General features: G+C 44.0%; 3 protein-coding genes across 5 annotated transcripts; 2 read left to right on the top strand and 1 right to left on the bottom strand.

Moving 5' to 3' along the window:
- Nucleotides 1–3,374: 3,374 nt before the first annotated feature.
- Nucleotides 3,375–8,622, top strand: neto2b (neuropilin (NRP) and tolloid (TLL)-like 2b). 3 transcript variants are annotated; one of them, XM_029154019.3, is made up of 13 exons: nt 3,377–3,701; nt 3,773–3,852; nt 5,003–5,059; nt 5,174–5,332; nt 5,441–5,689; nt 5,769–5,816; nt 5,892–6,019; nt 6,522–6,623; nt 6,873–6,999; nt 7,265–7,378; nt 7,600–7,730; nt 7,814–7,906; nt 7,980–8,622. In XM_029154019.3, exons 2-13 carry the CDS (start codon nt 3,843–3,845, stop codon nt 8,427–8,429), a joined length of 1,668 nt encoding a protein of 555 aa, XP_029009852.1. In that variant the 5' UTR covers nt 3,377–3,701; nt 3,773–3,842; the 3' UTR covers nt 8,430–8,622. The 3 variants fall into 3 exon arrangements, with proteins under 3 accessions (XP_055365749.1, XP_029009852.1, XP_029009851.1); XM_055509774.1 differs by having other exon boundaries at nt 3,375–3,852; nt 5,446–5,689; XM_029154018.3 differs by having other exon boundaries at nt 3,377–3,852.
- Nucleotides 8,623–10,321: 1,699 nt separating this feature from the next.
- si:dkey-30c15.2 (uncharacterized protein LOC558938 homolog) lies at nt 10,322–15,165 on the bottom strand. Its single transcript, XM_029154020.2, has 12 exons — nt 14,171–15,165; nt 14,021–14,064; nt 13,370–13,433; nt 13,139–13,270; nt 12,466–12,570; nt 12,331–12,380; nt 12,119–12,247; nt 11,990–12,035; nt 11,757–11,828; nt 11,515–11,668; nt 11,268–11,350; nt 10,322–11,167 (listed from the first exon to the last, which is right to left on the bottom strand). Exons 1-12 carry the CDS (start codon nt 14,201–14,203, stop codon nt 11,000–11,002), a joined length of 1,080 nt encoding a protein of 359 aa, XP_029009853.1. The 5' UTR covers nt 14,204–15,165; the 3' UTR covers nt 10,322–10,999.
- Nucleotides 15,166–15,573: 408 nt separating this feature from the next.
- LOC114857495 (ADP-ribosylation factor 4-like) lies at nt 15,574–18,686 on the top strand. Its single transcript, XM_029154021.2, has 6 exons — nt 15,574–15,767; nt 16,354–16,434; nt 16,526–16,635; nt 16,866–16,937; nt 17,111–17,236; nt 17,342–18,686. The coding sequence occupies exons 1-6, from the start codon at nt 15,701–15,703 to the stop codon at nt 17,423–17,425; spliced, it is 540 nt and encodes a 179-aa protein (XP_029009854.1). The 5' UTR covers nt 15,574–15,700; the 3' UTR covers nt 17,426–18,686.
- Nucleotides 18,687–19,129: the final 443 nt, after the last annotated feature.

Genomic DNA, 19,129 nt, shown 5'->3' with positions numbered 1-19,129 from the left:
CCATATGGTGTGATAGAGCGAGATTTAGAAAGAGCAGAATGTGTAAAATCAGCGAAGATGTTACAGTAGCCATGAAGGGTTAGCGACGTTAGCCACGTTAGCAGTGTCAGCTCCATTGGTGAGTCGCTGATGGTCCGATGGGACAGCGTGACTGGCTCTAAAGGCTGTGATGGATGCAGCATATAAGTCCTATCATCATCAAACTTAAACCACTCATGAATCAGATTACTGACACCTCTTCAACCGAGGGACAAATGTGTCAACTTTAGATTGATCTGTAGACACTTAAATATGAAGCTGAGCAGTCTTTGTGTAAATGACACATTAGCAGCTAAAACGTTTCCTCAGCAAGTGTACGTGTCGGTGCGCATGCACACTGTATTTGTTTGTTTTCATGCGATTCCTTCTGTCTCAGATGAATTGGTCTTATATCAGACATGACGTCCCAGAAGAAAAGATGAGGCCGCACATGAAAGCGCCGGATGAGAATAAGCCGATTATGGAGATATTGTAAAGCACAGGACACGGATGCAAATGATTGAACAGACACGGGATTAAGGTGAAAGCAAGGTGTGATGCTTCGTCTTAGATATTTAATAACCAGCCAGACACATCACAGTGCATTCTGTGCGGACTGGTGTTAAAAGCGCTCACGCTGTCGCTGTTTTTCAGACATTCGTCTAATGAGGTCAGGTTTCTTGCTTTTCTTTCTTTCCTTCTTTCTTTCTTCTAATCTGTTGTCATGTGGGCCGGAGATAAGAATGGAGTTTAGCATCCGCTCCTCCTGCTTCAAGATATCACATATGTCTAAATCTGTCTAGGAATTGGATATTTGTGTTTACTCGCAGCGGCAGAGTCTCCTCCTGGGACAGTCTGGCTCCGAACCTTAAGCTGACAATTATGTAAGGAATCATCTGTGGGGATGATTAAAATTCCAGTGAACGTCTTGTAGGTAATTTTTTTTTTTATAAACATCCTTATGAGTATCGGAGCAAACGAAGAACTCAAATATAAATTCTGCCTTTATTGGGTTTTTTTTAATGCTGTGCTGCAGACGGCAGCGCAGGACGACCGTTAGCTGGAGCATCATTTATAGTTGTAACATCAAATACCCATCTGTTGCGCTGAAATGAGTGTGAGGATGAAACAAAACTAAATCAGAGCGGTGATAAATGAGTCACAGGGACATCGTCATCTGTTCCCTATTAGAGGCGCAGCTTGTGGTCGCTTGTAGTGGTTCTACATGTTCACTGTGGGACAAATCCACGCGGATTTCCTGCCAATCAGAGGCCGGTGGTGGTCCCTTAATGACTTTTCCGCCGCCGCCGATCAAAGTGTTTATCTTCTCGCTCCACAGGCCTGTTGTGTTACAGCAGCGGGTCAAGTGATACCAAGTCCCGACGGTGCTCGGCTCCTCTATGTTCTTTAAAGTTGCAGCCGCTGCTGTGGACGCGCATTGATGATTGCGCTATGTGAAGGTTCACTGTGCATGTGAGAACACACATGCGCTCGTTGTGCTCCTGCAGCGGGAGGAGCAGAGGAGGAGGCTGGGAGCCGATTCCACCCGGCTCACTCTACCGAACACTCTGGCAAATTAAAGATGTTCATTTCATCCCGTGCACGTTAATAAGAGCAATCACTTGCTTGGTTAAGACTCCAATCAAAATGCAAATGAAGTCCAGGCAATGCAAATGAGCAGTTTAGGCTTCATTATCCTGCTTTAATTTTACTTTACCGCCTGTGCCCTTTTGTGGCAGCTACACAAGCAGGAGACAAAATACATCTGACTGCGTTCACGTTGTAGTTCGCTTCTTTTCTTACAAGTAATGCATGAGTCTAATCTACAGATGCTGCCGGGACGGCGGTGTTGTTGAGGATTAAGTGTGATGTGGGAGATTTCAGGGATTTACATTTAGACTATGCAGTTTGTCTTTGTTACAAGCTTCCCGCGCTGCCAGGCCAGTTGCTTAGTGTTGCTTTTGTGAGTAGTTTTATCATTTTAGTTTCATCACTTCATGCATGTGTGTTAGGAGCGAGCAGCGGTGAAACAGACTCACCAGCAGCTGGTCGGAGTTTTCGATCCATGGTGTTCGGTAAATAAAAGCAGCTTTTCATTGTTACGGTTCGCTTCATTACATGAGTTCTTGCACAGATGCGATGTGGCGAAGGAAGATTCAAGGATGCCGCAGTATTTCAAAAGCTGTTGCATTCCTAACAATCTGTCAGAGAAGATTATAAGAACATGCAGTGTTCTGGTTCTCTGTACTTGTCTTATGTGAGTGCAGCTGGAGCGAAGGTACAGTAGACAGTCTGGGGAGAGTCTGTCTTTTGTCACACTTGATCCTCATCTTTGCCAAAACTATTAAACCCTCTGCTTTCTAGGTCCTTGTTTGCCTCCGAGTAACGGGGAGCTATCAGGCTGGTTTCCATAGCAACAGATGGATATTGGAATACTTTTGATGTGCCGCTATCAAAAGTTGCCGTGTACTGTTTACATGTGGGCGTGCGAGTGACAGACAGCGATATTTGCCAACTGGGGCGTCTGGTCACAGGCGGAACAGCAGGCGTCTGTCCATGGCTTTGTCCCCTCGGTTCAAATATCACACAGCGAAGGATCAGCCGAAGCTCCAGCAGCCTTCTCAAACCCAACAATCAAAGAGGAGTCATCCCTCTGTAATCAGCAGCAAAGGTGTCCCGTCAGTGTGTCGTGCAGGTAACAGTGCAGCTGAATGACTTCACCCTGAGGTGGTTACAGTAACTGCAGAGGAGAAGTCGGTCCTGCCTCTGACTGTGACCTTGGAGACTTAGATAGTTTTGCTGGTGCTTTTTAAAATTAAATTATTTTATTGAAAAGCATTTAGGGTGACCATGTTCAAGAGACAATAACATAACCACAGAATAAATGTGAAAGTTTCTGCCTGTTTTATGCTGAATGCCGTCTATCTGAAGAATCAATTCACGGTTGATTTCAAAAGACAAGAATGAGAACTGATTTGCACTCAGGCATCAGTCAAAGACCGTCTTTGGCTCCCAGCTGGTTTGCATCTTCTGCATGTGAACAACTGCTCAAGCGATTACAATCAACTGGAAAGGCACCAAGCTGCCACTGGACACGGCGACAGGTTGAGCTGTTAAAATCACTGGAAACTCTTTATTATCCAGCTCTCGGCTGTGTCTTTCTGCATCGCTAGCTGGCTTTTTAGGTTTTAGGCCATTTGTTTCTCAGGAAAAATGATTTCGTCCCTGAATAGAAACGCACAGGTCAGCTCGGGGAGCACAGGTGTGTGTGTGTGTGTGTGTGTGTGTGTGTGTGTGTGTGTGTGTGTGTGTGTGTGTGTGTGTGTGTGTGTGTGTGTGTGTGTGTGTGTGTGTGTGTGTGATGATAAATGAACTGCCCTGTTCAACTAATTAAGAAAAGGTCATTCCCAATTGAATCTACACTAAATTCAGAATTTGAGGATTATCGCCCAGTCTATAACTGCGCACATGCGCAGTCAGCGCCTTCTCCTTCTAGCGCCAATTGAGCCCCGTCTCGAACCGCGAGCAGCCGCGCACAGATCGCCTGTTTGTCTGAGAGGACGAGGGCTCCGCGGCAGCAGGGGACAGTCACCAGGGAACAGTTTGGATGACGGAGAAGTTCATCGGCTCCTCTTTGCCCCAGAAGCCTTACTCATCGCGACCAATGGGATTAGGATAAAAAGGTGAAAGTTGTATTTTGGAGCCTGAATCAGTGCTTCTAACATGCGCTAATCCGGAGCGTCGCTGTAAACAGAGGGATGTGAGGGACGCGCAGACGGTCAAGTTTGAAAGAATATTCAAGAAAACGGACTTCAGATGAAAGGATGCACGTAGGTGAGTGGGTTAACGCGGACACGCGGAAGAGGGAGATCATTCATTTCTCATTCACAAACTTCTACATTTTTCCTAATAATAACAATTTCGCATTCACACTAGCGACCGTCCCACATTCCAAAATCCTCCGAAAACCCAAGGCGTGTTTTTCTGCGCGTGCTGCTTTCTAGAGACGCGTTCAGGAGACGGGGGAAATCCCGCCGCAGTGTTTGGTTTTGGCCAGTGGTGCTGAAGTGACAGCTCCGGACAGCGTTTCGGTTCAAAGGCAGGTTTAGAGCAAATCTGTTTCCCGTTTTGCAACAGTTGGGGCTCAGTGCCCGCCTGGTCGGAGGAGGATTTAGGCTCCAGTTCCTCCTCATCACATTCCGTTGGTTTGATGGAGGTAAAAGTCTCAGACCGACGTTCAACCGAAGCCTTCAGTTTTTGCGTGACCGTCATCTGTCACGTGTGCCACTGTAAAGATTTCTGTTTTCCTAAGTTTTAGCTTCTATCTCTTACACGATCCTACAAAGTTTTCTTCTTTGAGGAAGTCAGACATTTATTGGGATAAAATATAAAATAAATCAATCAATATTATCATCATCACCCTCATCAAATGTTATAAACAGGTCCATAAACGTTGTGGCAAAGACAGAATGACTGTCTTTTCTGTACGCTGTGTTTTACAGCTGCTGTCTTTGCAGCAGTTTCTCACTCGATGCCCTCAGCGACGTGTCAACATGTCAACTTTCTGGATTCTCTATGTGGGTCATAGTTTACATAATACGCACACGTGGCACAAAGACATAATTTCATGACACAGGGGATTTTTTTTTTAAATTATTTTTTAAAATTTAATAATTGCCGTTAGACTTCCTGGCACAAAATCCTCTACTTCAGCACATGGTCACCAGCCCCATCGCTCATCCACTGTGTTAAGCTATGACATTTAATAGGATGCAAAAATACTAAGGAGGAAGGAAGAGTAAGCAGATGGCCGAGGCAGCATGTCCTTATTCTCTACTTGTCGAGCTTTTGAACTCCACACCCCTGACCTGTTATATACGTTCAGGGATTCAGGCGAGCGCTCAGAGATGAAGATAGAAGCGCAAATCCCGCTAAGCTCTCTTTCTCCTTTCTTCATTCCTCCTTTGTATTCTTCCACTTGCAGTCTGGGTATTTCTCTTATTCATCGAGGAGGCGTTCGCTTCGGCACAGAAGACTAAAGGTACTTTGAGCGGCATCTCCCGTTTTTTTTTTTTTTTTTTTTTTTGCATATTCACGAACCTGCGCTCGATCTGCGGCCGCGAGGCCACGTCTCACTTGAACATGTCGCGTGCAGATGGAGCCGCGGGCTCGCGAGGCGTCAGGCCGTCCCAGTGGCCAAAGCGCTCCCATCACTGCGGAAACTGGGTGCGGAACGCAGAGGGAGGCACCTTCAGCTCCCCAAACTACCCCAAAGCGTACCCCCCCAACAAGGAGTGCCTGTATGTGCTGGAAGGTAATGAGTGCTGTGCAAAGTGTGGCCGCCCCTGCAGATTGGCTCAGTTAGAAGGTTCTGCCGTCCCTGGAGTCCAGATGTTCAGACACACTGCCCATCTTCCCTCAGCACAGCCACGCCAGAGAATAGAGCTGACGTTCGACAAGACCTTCTACATCGAGGCGTCGTTCGAGTGCCGCTTCGACCACATCGAGGTGCGCGACGGCCCCTTCGGCTTCTCGCCGCTCATCAACCGCTTCTGCGGCGCCGCCACCCCCGGCCTCGTCCTCTCCAGCGGCCGCTTCATGTGGATCCGCTTCTTCAGCGACGAGGAGCTGGAGGGGGTCGGCTTCCAGGTCCAGTACAGCTTCACTGCAGGTGAGCGGAACTCACGCACTGCTTGTTGGCGGGTAACGATCAGCGCTGTCGGCCTGATGATGTCACATGTAATGCACAGATCCAGAGTTTCATCTGCATGTGGGAGGACTTCTGAACCCCATCCCAGGTAATGCAACCACAACACCACAGCAATGGGAATCGGACCCTCCCCAGCTTTAACCCCTGCCTGTCTGTGTGTCAGACTGTCAGTTTGAGCTGTCTGGGGCTGACGGCCTGATCCGATCCAGTCAGGTGGAGGAAGAGTACAAGTTGAAGCCAGACCAGGCGGTGGACTGCATCTGGACCATACGAGCCCCTTCCAACAACCGGGTAGGACACGTGACAAAAAGCCTTGCTTTCCATTTTGTTTTGAGGGGGATAAAGTGCTGAGAAGGAGCTGAGGGTCCAAACAATACGCTGCTACAAAGCGGAGATGAGGAGAGCAGATGTGACTTATTGGGAACAACAGGCGGCGGCTGAGGGGGGGGACTCTGCAGCCGGCGGTGCCTTTAGTTTGCTGCATCCTTCATCCACCGGGGTGCACGTACTGTATTTCGCAGCGAGGGTGCCGCCTCAACGTCCCGTCACAAACTCCCCAGATTGATGCACTCGGCGTCTTTTGTTATTAAGCGCTCGCCGACGCCGCGGCCGCAGCTCGAGATATGAGCACATAATCCAACAGTCTGCATAAGTACACATAGGGAAGGATTTAGATTTGATCCGCTAATGCAGCACTGACTTCAAGTGGGACTTGTCTCCTTAGAATAAAGCAAAATATACTGCAGCGATTCCTGATTTGAATTTACACCAATGAATTCCTTGCTTATTACAGATATACCTGCGATTCTTGGAATACCAGATGGAAAACTCAAATGAGTGTAAGAAGAACTTTGTGGCTGTTTATGACGGCAGTAATGCCATTGAGGACCTGAAGGTATTAAACCAGGATGGACAGCATGTTCTAATCTCCACTGTAAACTGACGCTCTTTAATCTGATGCATTTAATGTTCTCGCCGTGTGTCTCTGTCAGTCCCCTGCAAAGCGGGCAATGCATGTCTTTGCTTAAAGCCTTAAATGTCACCCTTTGACCCGTGACCCTGCGGCGATTGTTCTACAGAACTTGACCTCAGTGAGACCACACGTTGAAGGCGGCAGTGAGAGCAAATGTGTGGTTTCTTGCAGGCCAAGTTTTGTAGCACAGTAGCCAACGACATCATGCTAGAAACCGGCGTGGGCGTAGTGAGGATGTGGGCCGACGAGACCAGCCGCCTCAGCCGCTTCCGGATGCTCTTCACCTCCTTTGCCGACCGTGAGTTCCTCCCTCGGCCGTTCCCACTGTGGCTGTTGACATTTTGAAATCCTCGCCTGCTCTTTACCTTGTTTTTGTCCTGTTTGGCGCTGCCCCCACAAGGAAACCGCTGTGATGCTGTTCAGCAACAGCACCTACATGTGGTTTACGTTCAATACTTCAGTTTGTTCGGACATAGAATGTGTTAGTAATATAAAGGTGCAGTACAAACACTATCAGAAGCATGTACCTGTCACCTGCTGACGTGCCTGTGCTTGTGTCCCAGCTCCTTGTCTAGGCACCATGTTCTTCTGCCACACTAACATGTGCATCAACACTACTCTGGTCTGCAACGGCGTTCAGAACTGTGTGTTTCCCTGGGATGAAAGCAACTGCATAGGTGCGCTAGCCTGTCTTTGAAGGTCCCATGAGCTGCTTCACAGCAAACAGCCTTGTGTTGTGTAATGCGTTTGGGTAATGGATGACATGGGTAATTCCTGGATGGGATCAAATATTATGACCTCGGCTAAATCCGCTTCTTGATTGATTAGTGACGGCGTTGAATCGTTCCTGGCGCCCAAACAAACACATCGCCTGAATGTCTTTCATTTTATCACTTAGAGACAAAGACCAAAACTGTCTTTCACCACATCACAAAGACTCACGGCACGGTGATCTGTGTGTCCACCGGCGTGGTGCTGCTGCTGCTCATCTTCTCCATCATGGTGCAGGTTAAACAGCCGCGGAAAAAGGTAGGCGCTGTTAAAGGACGGGTCCGACAGATGCTTGAATGGAATCGGATCATTCACCAGATGTGTTTAATCACACGTGAAAGGTGTTGGTGCGTAAGAACAATCTGTTCCACCGGGGCGACTCTCAGGATGGGTTCGAGCCTCCACATTATGAGCTTTTTACTCTCAGAGACAAGGTACGTGTGATTTCCCCACACACGCCCTGTATGTGGCAATATTCTTCTAAAACCTTGCTTTTCAATATTTTAGGGACTCTCTGGGGACCTTGGGGAGCTATCGGAGGAACTGCAGTCCATGCAGGCGCTTAGAAGGTCCTCATCCGGCTCCCGCTGCATTCATGAGCACCACTGTGGTTCCCAGGCCTCCGTCAGCTCCGTCAAAGCCAGTCAGCCTGTCCACGGTGGGGGCAGGGGGTCCTTGGAGCTGCTGCCGTTCCGAGGAGACGTCCAGAGCTCGCTGCCGCCGTCCAGGGACTCCGACAGCAGCCTGCGTAAGAAGAGCTGGCCCAGTGTGAAACCGGGCCGGATGCCGGGCCCGCACGGCGCCGGGGATCGAGCACTGGGGCGGCAGGATCGAGTGATGGAGGAGGATGAAGACGAGGAGGAGGGGGGACGGTACGACGTGTACGTGCGCAGAGCGGGAAGCCGGAGAGCGAACTATGAAATGGCCCAGCAGAGATCCTTGTCCATGGACTTCTGAAAAGAGAAGCACAATCAGCCCGCCGTCAGCAACAGCAACAAGCTTTTTGTCAGTGCCACACTGTGGAGGCGGAACTCCCACATTCACAACAAGAAGGAAGGAGAACGTCATCGCACACAGTCAGTTTTAAGTCAAATACTTCATATTGTCACTGTAACAAGCTGATCAATAAAATCAATATCAAATCACCCGATGTCATGGTTGCACTGCATTGAGGTCCTCTGTGTGTTATGAACTATGAACTATGAACTAAGTTCTCCAGTCCTTTAGAAATGGACATGTTTTGATCACTCAGAACTGGCGACAGGACCGGTTTAAAGCGAGGGAGACGATGGTGCTGTGTCCAAGGAGTTGGAGTGTGATTCACACCAGTGTGTAAATGGAGTTCTTGTGTGTGTGTGTGTTAGTTTAAATATCTGTATTTGTGCTCCACTGGTTCAATAGGAGTGGGACATCAGAAGTCAATTTATCTTTTATTCGATGTCCTACCCTTAGGTTCCATGTACAGTTTACACAAGGTTCCTGCTGTAAAGTTGTTTGGCACCACATCACATGACACCAATGATGTGTTTCAGTTTCTCTCTATAGAAAGCTATTTTCATTTCATCCTTTCAGAAATGATTTTCCTTGTCTGTGGTTGTTCTCAACATTAAGGCAAGGAAATGAGACTGTGTGCACATTTACACTGGATCATAACTGTAGGCAGCAGCAATTAATCTATTCTGACAAACACTGCAGTGTTGTTCATTAACCAGGGAATTTTTTAGAAAAGACCTGACCTGATGGAGTTAGAGATTAGAATCCATGTTTAGGATTTTTATTAAACAATAATTATTTATTCATTTTTACATCACTATTTTTTACACACAAAAACAAAGGATGAGCAAGCTTTGTTGATCTGCTGTAAAAAGCACAGGCGTGTCTGAGAAAGCCCTGCGGACGGGCGCTCCGCTGTGTTTCTCACGCCAGCGAAATTACTAACACAAAACACAAGTCCCAGCTTCACCACTGAGCCAACAAACACCCCATTCAGCAGAGTCAGTGGGCAGATAATCAGATAAGTGTTTGTTTGACAGAGCTGCCTGCTCCAGTATGCGCTGGGCCTGTAGCAGCGGCTGCGCTGTGCATTCTCCTCACATCTGGACCTGAACCTCGCGTGTGGTGACTCTGGCAGGCGTCCATCACAGTGCATTTTATGGGACGTGTTAGTTACAGTAATCGGGCCTAAACCAGGTCAGTAGGTCCAGGTGATGCAGCCTCTCTGTTACGGTAAAATGACTCAGTGATGTGGATGTGATACGGTAATAAAGGTTTGCCCTGGTTATCTCGACTTTGATTGGAACAAACCGTATGGTCACGGGTTGAAACAATAACAGTGAGCAGCAAACGCGTCTGATTTTACAGCAGACCTGGCCGTGTTGTGTTCGATGGCGTCTTTCTGCTTCACCTGCACCAAGAAGGTGGAACGATCAGCCCAGCAACAACATCTAAATCTAAATCAAAATATTATACCTAAATGTAAATGTTAAATGTTTGCTGAGTGTAAAGCTGAATGTTCATGACATATTCACCCCATCGGCAGAACATAGAGTATGACATAAGAGCTTTAGCATGAATATAAAAACAAAAGCAGAGTCAGTGAGTTGGGTAAAGGATCAGCTGCCTCGTGAAATCAATCAGTTGTAGCTAATCACCTCCTCAATGGTTCACAAAGCCACTTGACTTTCAGCTGCGGTCAGCTGTTGGTCATAATGATTAGCTGTGCAAGAACAGACGCAACAGACGCAAACGTTTAACGACGGCGCTGTCAAACGTTTTAGGGATCATGTTGTGGACAGACCCAGCTTCAAAATGAATAGAAATAATTCTCCTGACTAGTCACACACAGAGTCTGAAAGAAAAAAGAGTTTAATGTCTTTGTCCCCATGAAATTCTGTGAAATCTGTGTTGCAACATGAGTAAATGTGAACATTTGAAAGAGGTGAGAGGTTCCACACGCGCTTTATCTGACACGGCTTTTGTGCGGTTTCAGTTGCAAAAGCCCATAAATGCGACAGGCAGCAGAGCATTTTATGCATTCTCAGCTCAGCATTCCTCACACACACACACACACACACACACACACACACACACACACACACACACACACACACACACACACACACACACACACACACACTCACGCTTCACTGAATGTTGGATAACAACAGCTGGACAACAATTGCAAAACTATTCAAAGCACAATATGAAAGTGTATAAATGCATAAAATAAAATTCATGAAATTCATAAAGCTAAATAATTCTAAAATTGTTTATGACATATTTGAATAACACAACAACACAAATACTGTATAAATACTGAACATTTCAAAAAGTCCTTTTAGTGTTTGACATAAACATTATACAATCATTCACTGTTGTTCTTGTTTGTCTGCTTTCTTTCATCTGTTTTCTTTTCATCTTCGTTTGACAAATAATAACCTTTTGCAGTATGTTTCAGTCTAGACCGTAATCAAGTGTGCAAGTCATGCTGTCAGTCACAGCACAACAGTCTCACGGGACGCCGCAGTTCAAGCGAGTCCACAGTCAGATGAGCTCTTCAGTGACTCATCAAAAAAGGGCAGGTGCTCGTACGCCACCAGAGGCGTGTTCTCCCCGAGCACGGCCTCCTTGAAGTTGGGCCGTTTCCACGCATACACCATGCTGTTCAGGAAGCCTTGAAGGGAAACACTGGCAGCCTGAAAAACAAGCCGAAACAACCCTGAGTTGTGCAACTCAGGTGTCTGACAATTGATTCATGATTGCTTTTTTCCTGCCATTCAAACCCGTTCATTGTACCTGTATCATGTAAAGACCAAACAGGCTGCGCTGCTCCACCTTCGTCCAAATCATCAGGGTTGAGAGCAGGATGAGGAAAAGTACTTCAGGGGGAAGAAGCGTAGGATCAGCGTGATGTTGACTTCACACTGTGTGTGTGTGTGTGTGTGTGTGTGTGTGTGTGTGTGTGTGTGTGTGTGTGTGTGTGTGTGTGTGTGTGTGTGTGTGTGTGTGTGTGTGTGTGTGTGTGAACTGTTTGTTAGTGTACCTGGTGTCCAGCAGAACAAGATGACTATCACCATATTCCGCGCCGTCGAACAAATGCTTTTAGATCTTTTCCTTGATTGTCCGTCGCCCTCCACAGGAAACAGACCCAGATGCTGGTGGCTTTCATACCATTTACCGACCTTAAAGTAAATGACCTGAAGTAAAGAGTAGGTAGAGCTTGTTACTACAACTGCACATGTAAATGACATATTACGTTACACAATGTGATTGTTAACGACTTACAGAGCAAGAGAGCATGACCAGTATCACAACAAAGAACACAAATCCTCTCATCAGCATGTCATGGATTATCTCCTGCAAGAAAAAAACACACCCGCTGCATTCACTTCACTGATATAATATATAATGGAATATCAGCATGCACTGTAAATATAATAATACCAATGAGTACATAATAAACTTAACACTATTCATTCATTTGTGGATAAATTAAACAAAGACTGTTCCACACTCACAGCATCAGAGCAGGAGTCTCTCCAGAAATGCAAGAACAAAACACAACTGTGACAAAAGAAAAAACATCCCATAAGTTCTCACAATTTTTCTTTACAGTGTGTGAGGTTGAGGGTGCTTTCTTTTCCCACCTGGTGCAGTATTTACTGCTGCTGTTCTGCAGAACTACGTTCATGGCCTCTTCAGGAAGATCACTTTGCCAAGTGTTTTTCACAAAGGGACTGAACACATAGGCTAAGTATACTGTAATGGGGACCAGCCTGTGATCATAGATAGACATATTAAATGACATATAGTGCACTGTCTGCTGCTGTGTTCTAGTCTGTAGAATGAGCAGACTCACCACACCAGACCATACACAGGCGCGTTTACTATCCTCCTTCTACACTGACTCTGTAAACAGAGGGACAGAAGCGTGTGAGTCCACCCTGACTGATTCTGAGGGAAACGTGATGCAACCGCGCGGCCGCCGGCTCACCTGTGCAACCTCGTCCTCCGGAGGCCTCGCTCTCCACCCGAGGATCGCGTTCTTCGAATGCCACGCGTAAACCACCACCAGCAGGAAGGAAATTAAATAAAATGTCTGCAACACAACGGACACACGCAGAAAGTGATGCCACATGTGACAGTGTTTGTCTAAAGAAAGACGTGAATCTGCAGATGTTCACTGGAGGAAGCTACATTTTGTTACTCCCACTATTTTAAGATATTTGAAAATAGTTTAATCCTTAAACTCTACCTCAGCTATTAGTTACATGGTCTTATTAACAGCCCAGTGAAGCTGCTGACCTTCCATGAAACACTATGACTGTATCCTTCAGATATGATATTGTTTGTGTTCGCTGTTAGTTCAAATACTGTACATGAACAATGAAAGCAGTGAGCTCTTGATAAAACGTAGGGCACAGAAATGAAACTGGTGGATTTACTTTTGCTTTGATTAAATATTGAACCACTGGATATTTTTCATATCTGCATTTTGAAACACACCCTTTCAACCCTGTACTGAATTAGATTGTATAACACCTTTCCACATGGGGCTCAACTTTTTTTTCACACTTTCTCCACTTTCTTCTTTGTTTCAAACATTTTGCTCTTGCACTGTGCTTTAAGTGCTTCTTCTTCTTTCAGTGAAAGCAGCTGCTTCCTACCAGAGACAGCGGCAGGCTGTATTTGCAGACGGCTGCGCTGTCATCAGTGTTGACTTTGTTCATGACACTTGTCGTCATCAGGATGAGAGCAGCCAGCAGGTCCGCCAGGGCGAGTTGGACCAGGAGGTGCACCTGTGCACAAACACAGCAAATGCTTTGGCGTAATTGAGGACAACAAAAGAATAGCACCAAAACCACAGATTAAAAAAAAATAAAATCATTCTCACTAACCTGTTGATTTAATTGCCTCCACCTCACAATCGAAACCACCAGGACAGAAAAACTCCCAATGATGCTGCAGGTAATCATAAACACCTAATGTTAAGTATTCAGTGATGCAGGTGTGTCAGGATACAGCAGCAATATGCTGTTTTACTCAAACTGACCATGACTGTGAGGTTTAAAATTAATGAGGAGTGTAAAACTGTGAACTTTAGCACTAGGCTAAACACTAAAAGCACAGCAGGCTGTTTATTGGTTAGTGTCTGAGTATAAAATAAAGTATACGCCTGAAAAAGCTTATCTAAAACACCTGTGACTGTGTAAAACACTGAGAAAAACAACAGTAAACCCAAATCATAACATCATACGGGATCAAAGAATGTGAAAGATGAGAAACTCCCAAACAAAGACGCGATGGTCTGACACTGTGTTCACTAAGTTTAGTCTTAAAGCTGCAGCAGCCACAACTAGCGAGCGACGGTGATGCCAGTAAGCGACACCAGTAAGTAAGTGACCAAGCCCTCATCACAAAATGTTATGTAAGAAAAGTGAAAGAATTCACAAGCCTGCATCTTTTTTAGTTTGCTCTCCTGAAATAAACCAGTTACATAAGTCTATAGACTGAGCGGGAAAGGTAAGACAGGCTGAAAAGCACATTACCTGGGAATGAGCAAAACTATATAGACCGTAGAGAGAACATCAATCTGAAAACACAGTTTTTAAAGAAGTGCATGAAAACCATTTTCAAGCTTAACAAGTTTGAATTGTGCATTAATTTCAATTAATGTGCAGAGCAAATGTAAGGCCTACCTGTTCTCCACTCAGTATACCATTTAGCTCCATGGTACATATCCTGTGGTTAACCTATCCAAAACTCACACCGCTGGCACAGAGGCACAGTGTAACATGTATCATAGCACGCGTGGTTGAAAGTGCTTTTCTTTCAGAGCACACCTTTAGAGAAGGTCACATGCCGCTGTTTAGACTCCACCTGCTTGTAACATGTGCGTGCAGGTCTATGTACTGTATCAAAAAGAAATAATGTCACTGAATTCCTGTCAGTGGGAATCCCAGGGTGCCGAAAAAGGGGAATATCCATCGGCCCTTAAAAACCACTAAAAACGTTATGGAGGTAAATAATTAACAACATTATGAGAATATTATGTTCTAACATTCTGAGAATATACTAGATTATATATTTAGGAACATTATTAAAGAGAATGTTATACAGTGACGTTCCCTAAAACTACAGCCTAACCTAAACCTAAAACAAATAACATTTTGGAACATTTTGAAAACATTCCCATAAATTTCATGTACAACATTCCAGCAACATTACAATGCTGCTGGAATGTCACTGAATAACATACTTTGGACGTTTGTGCTAATTTGCTAAGAATGACTGTATAGTAACTAGCTCATACTGTACACCTCAAAAGTACAGCAACATTCCCTAAAACTCCAAACAAAAAACATTCGATGAACCTTATATTAAAACAAAACAGAAAGTGAAACAAACTTAGACTTATAAGGATGTAAGTGCTTGCTTTGGTGCCACGCTGAACGTTTATCCGCATATCCTGGGAATTTCCTTATATCCTTTTGCAGTGATAACCAAAGGATTTAGGCACACAGAGGGTGAGCTGAGGTGTCAGAAAGGCAGATGCATGATAATAAAATGAAAATTTCACTTCAAATTGTTCATAGTATGAATGTACAGGTTTAGTTTGATCCTTAATTCCTAAATATAGTTTCTGAAGAATCTATGCTGTTATTTTTAACATTTTTGATTTAATATTTTAAGAGAAATGAGAAATCATTAAAGGTCTGATAATGGGTAAAAAATATAACAGAGCTACTAGTGAATGCTGAATTGATAGACCATACCTCAGATTTTTTATTTTGTTGTGTGATTTGTTGTGTTTTGCAAGAAGCACCAGGTTCTTCTGAAATGATAATAAACATAAGCTACAGCGACATCTAGTGGTCGAAACCAGACCCGCGTTGCACAATGATAATAAAACTGTATTTAGATGTTGCCGCATATCTTGTGTGTCTGTGTTGTGTTTATGTAGCTCTTATGTTTACTGTAAAAAGAAAAAATGCATACGTACGTATGGAAAAACAGAAAAACGCATTTAGAAACGCTACGAACAATGTCAATAAAGATGTGTGTAGATAAAGTTGATTCAAACCGATGACGTCATCCATTCCACGTTGGCCCGGACGTGGCACTCGTCAGCAGAGTCTTTGGGAGAAGTCAGAGAAGCCGCGACGCGGTTCTCTTATTGTGGTTATAGTCGGTGCTTGCTTCGTAGATCCAGGCGTCATCAGGCAGGTATGGGTCTCACCATCTCGTCGATCTTCGGCCGGCTTTTCGGCAAAAAGCAAATGAGGATTTTAATGGGTAAGTGAAAGTTGTGTATGTCGGCTCGGTTTGTAGCTTTTACGCTAGCTAACGTTAGCTGCAGCTGGTGTATATGAGCTTTATAACGTGTACATTCATAAACCTCTAAAGGATAACTTTTGAATATCAGCGAAAATAAAACACAAACTAGAGCTGTACTAAAGTGATAACGTTTGAGTTTGTCACCAGTGATTTTCTCAACGTTTTAGGATGTTAAGAAGTAGAAGTTTGGCAGGATAAGTTAAATTATAACTGCTGGTACTGGAAAAAAAGATTGGCAATCTACATGATATAACTACCGTTAAAATGTGTAACTTTTACATCTTTTTAGTAGTTTTCTGCTTTGTTTTAGGGATTTATGAAGATATCTCCTTATGATCATTAATGAACGTGCAAGTTTCTCTGTTGCGTTAATTTTCAGTCCTGTTTCCAGAGAATTAGTGAGGGATGTCAAGCGTTATCTTGAAAAGTTCATCCGGGAGAAACGTTTATTATGTAATCAACACGTTGTCATTTGACGTAGTCACCGTCACAGGTCTAACTCATACGCCCGCTTGACTCAACTAATACTGCTATTTCCTTGTAGTTGGACTGGACGCTGCTGGAAAAACAACAATCTTGTACAAACTGAAGCTCGGAGAAATTGTAACTACCATCCCCACCATTGGTAAGAGACACTGCCAAAATTGGTGTTGAGGGCTCTGTTGGGTGCGTTTTTATATCTGACAAAAACTCTATTTCTCTCATCCTTTGTGTAGGTTTCAATGTGGAGACAGTAGAATATAAAAATATCAGTTTCACTGTTTGGGACGTGGGCGGTCAGGACAAGATCAGACCACTCTGGAGACATTACTTTCAGAACACACAGGTATGATTGTGGACGTCCCACTGCAGATTGAAATCATCAGTGTAAACCTAGCATATGCATCGCTCATATTCCTAGTTGTTTAGCTGGTGGTAAAATAAATTATTGTTGCATTAATATGTCCTGTTTTACAGAATGTGAATGTTCATTCTATCATTATGAAACCTCTATTAAAGTGTATGTTTGCAGTGGTTTATGTTCTGATCTATTTAGTAAAACCTTTTTCCATCTAGGGCCTCATCTTTGTAGTGGACAGTAATGACAGAGAACGAGTAGCAGAGTCTGCAGAAGAGCTTTCAAAGATGGTGGGTTTTAAATGTTCTTCAACACCTGCATATTTATATACTTTGGTTTTGGTTAAATTCTCATAAATTCTTCGACCTTGAGAAATCAGCCATATCTCAGTTAAACAGTATGTGGTGTGCTTTTATGCGTGTGTGGTCAGAGTTGATGGTTTGATCTCTATCTTTCTGTCTAGCTGCTTGAGGACGAGTTGAAAGATGCAGTTTTGCTGGTGTTTGCTAACAAACAGGATCTTCCCAATGCCTTATCAGTCAGCGAACTCACAGACAAACTTGGGCTACATGCCCTCCGCAACAAAACTGTAAGTAATCTGAACTCCACCTGCAGCAAAAATCACATTGTAAACACAGGATTTCATTTGTGTTCTGTTTATCGTATCACACACAATCTTTTCTTTTCCTTACAGTGGCACATTGAGTCAACCTGTGCAACCCAGGGCACTGGACTGTATGAAGGACTTGACTGGCTATCCAAAGAACTTTCCAAGTAAGGAAGAACCAGCTGGATACAGAGGAGAGAACAAGACTAAACTTCACAAAACAACGGAGAAGACACAGATATTCAAATCTTGAAACCTCTGGTCTTCCAGCAAAAATAATCATGGAAAGGACAAAGCTGGTGGACAGCTTTTGTTTTCAGTACTCTCACCATATTGTCTCTTAACAAAGTCTTTATTTTTCTGCTTTACTTCCATGACCTATTAAATACCACAACCGGTTACAAGTACATGTTCAGTGTTGTGATGAGCAAATGGGCTATAAGGTGGATTTCCTGGAATCAGTAAATACAATATTAGGATTCATTTTACCATTCAACCTATTGGCCTTAGGCAGCATTTGCAGTAATTAACCACTTGTGTAATTGTTGGGCTGAACTCATAACCATTATTGAGCTAAAGCTTGGGGCGGGGGAGGTATGATAATATAACCCAAGTCTTTTTGTGTTGGACACTTCAAGCTGTTCCTCTTCACAGTCTGTTGTGAATATTTGACTCCCTGTAGTCCTGACCCTTTGCTCTTTGCTATGAACTCAGTCCTGTTAAGGCCTGTGGAGTGGGAGGGACAAGGGCTGCACTTATTTCACAGGCATGGTAGTAGTGTGGAACCAGTGTGGCCTCCGTGTAAATGGTTCTAAGGGAACACTGTGCCTTCTTGTTCCTCTTTACAGAAATCTGAGTAAATCTGCCCTGTCTTCTTTTCAGGCCACTCCTCAGATGCTTTTGTAATATTTTTGCTATTGAAAAACAAGATAATGCAACAAGACACTTCCCTTTGTGGTACAGTATGTAGAGCAGAACCTTGCCAGAACGTTCTTTAAAGTTCACTTTTCTAATATCAATTATTATTCTGTTGAAACAAATGTGGGATTTTTCCTCATTTCTTTTTCTAAGCTTCATGAAAAAAAGACTCTTCACTTTTTTTGTTTTCGCTAACAGCAGATCTTTAAAAAGTCAAAAGAGGAAGGAAGCATCATTTTAGTGAAGACACAGGGTTAGTGTCTAAACCATAAGGTAGCATGTGTTTTTTTTCCATTTGTTGGCAGTGCTTAGTGCAAAGCTTGTTATTTTGTCTGACGTCATATACTGTATTATAGGCTGAGTTATTGTATTGTTCTTTAAACCCCAGTGTGTCCCTGCCCATTGATGTTTGTGTAGACATTCCAACCTCTGCTTGCAGCGATTATTCTGAAAAATTATTAGCTAAAAATATTTTACAAAACAAAATTCCAAATAAAGCCAAAGTTTGAAAACAGTCAAGAGCCTCTAACTCATCATTGTGTCATTGGACACGTTCTGTATTAAACATTTGAGAGACTGTGTTTTCAGAATGTAACATCCAGTCAAGGTTTCTTCATTTTAACGTTGAGTTTCATAATGACTCACTAAGAGGCAACCAGTGTTTTCTATCAGGTTTCTGTTATGAGGAAGGACCGTTTCAGTACAAACTCTGTCACTTAACATCGCAAACAAATCCACTTCTAGTCAGTCTTTAATTAGGTTTATCAGACTTGTCTAACAGTCTAACATCATATACACTATGTACCTTTGTTTATGTTAGGAAATGGTTTGCATGTATCTGCATTTTAAACTACCGGTATTCACCTGCTGTTAAAGGATCAGATGAAATTGAGTCAGTGCTGTACATTTAATTTGTTAATCTTTGCTCCCAATGCAATATGATCTCATTATTCTTGT

This window comes from Betta splendens, chromosome 6, assembly GCF_900634795.4.
Source record: "Betta splendens chromosome 6, fBetSpl5.4, whole genome shotgun sequence".
Classification (NCBI taxonomy): domain Eukaryota; kingdom Metazoa; phylum Chordata; class Actinopteri; order Anabantiformes; family Osphronemidae; genus Betta; species Betta splendens.
Note: the sequence above shows the minus strand (reverse complement) of the source record. Positions and strands in the feature narration are given on the sequence as shown.

Bases quoted from the DNA above. Each gene is read 5' to 3' on its own strand.
- neto2b (XM_029154019.3), top strand. The intron at 5,690-5,768 runs GTGAGCGGAACT...TGTAATGCACAG, and splicing joins CCAGTACAGCTTCACTGCAG to ATCCAGAGTTTCATCTGCAT. The intron at 7,907-7,979 runs GTACGTGTGATT...TCAATATTTTAG, and splicing joins TTTTTACTCTCAGAGACAAG to GGACTCTCTGGGGACCTTGG.
- si:dkey-30c15.2 (XM_029154020.2), bottom strand. From the start codon at position 14,203: ATGGAGCTAAATGGTATACTGAGTGGAGAACAG. The intron at 12,248-12,330 runs GTGAGTCTGCTC...CTATGATCACAG, and splicing joins CCTGTGTATGGTCTGGTGTG to GCTGGTCCCCATTACAGTAT. The intron at 11,829-11,989 runs GTGAGTGTGGAA...TTTTTCTTGCAG, and splicing joins GAGACTCCTGCTCTGATGCT to GAGATAATCCATGACATGCT.
- LOC114857495 (XM_029154021.2), top strand. From the start codon at position 15,701: ATGGGTCTCACCATCTCGTCGATCTTCGGCCGGCTTTTCGGCAAAAAG. The intron at 15,768-16,353 runs GTAAGTGAAAGT...ATTTCCTTGTAG, and splicing joins GCAAATGAGGATTTTAATGG to TTGGACTGGACGCTGCTGGA. The intron at 16,636-16,865 runs GTATGATTGTGG...TTTTCCATCTAG, and splicing joins ATTACTTTCAGAACACACAG to GGCCTCATCTTTGTAGTGGA.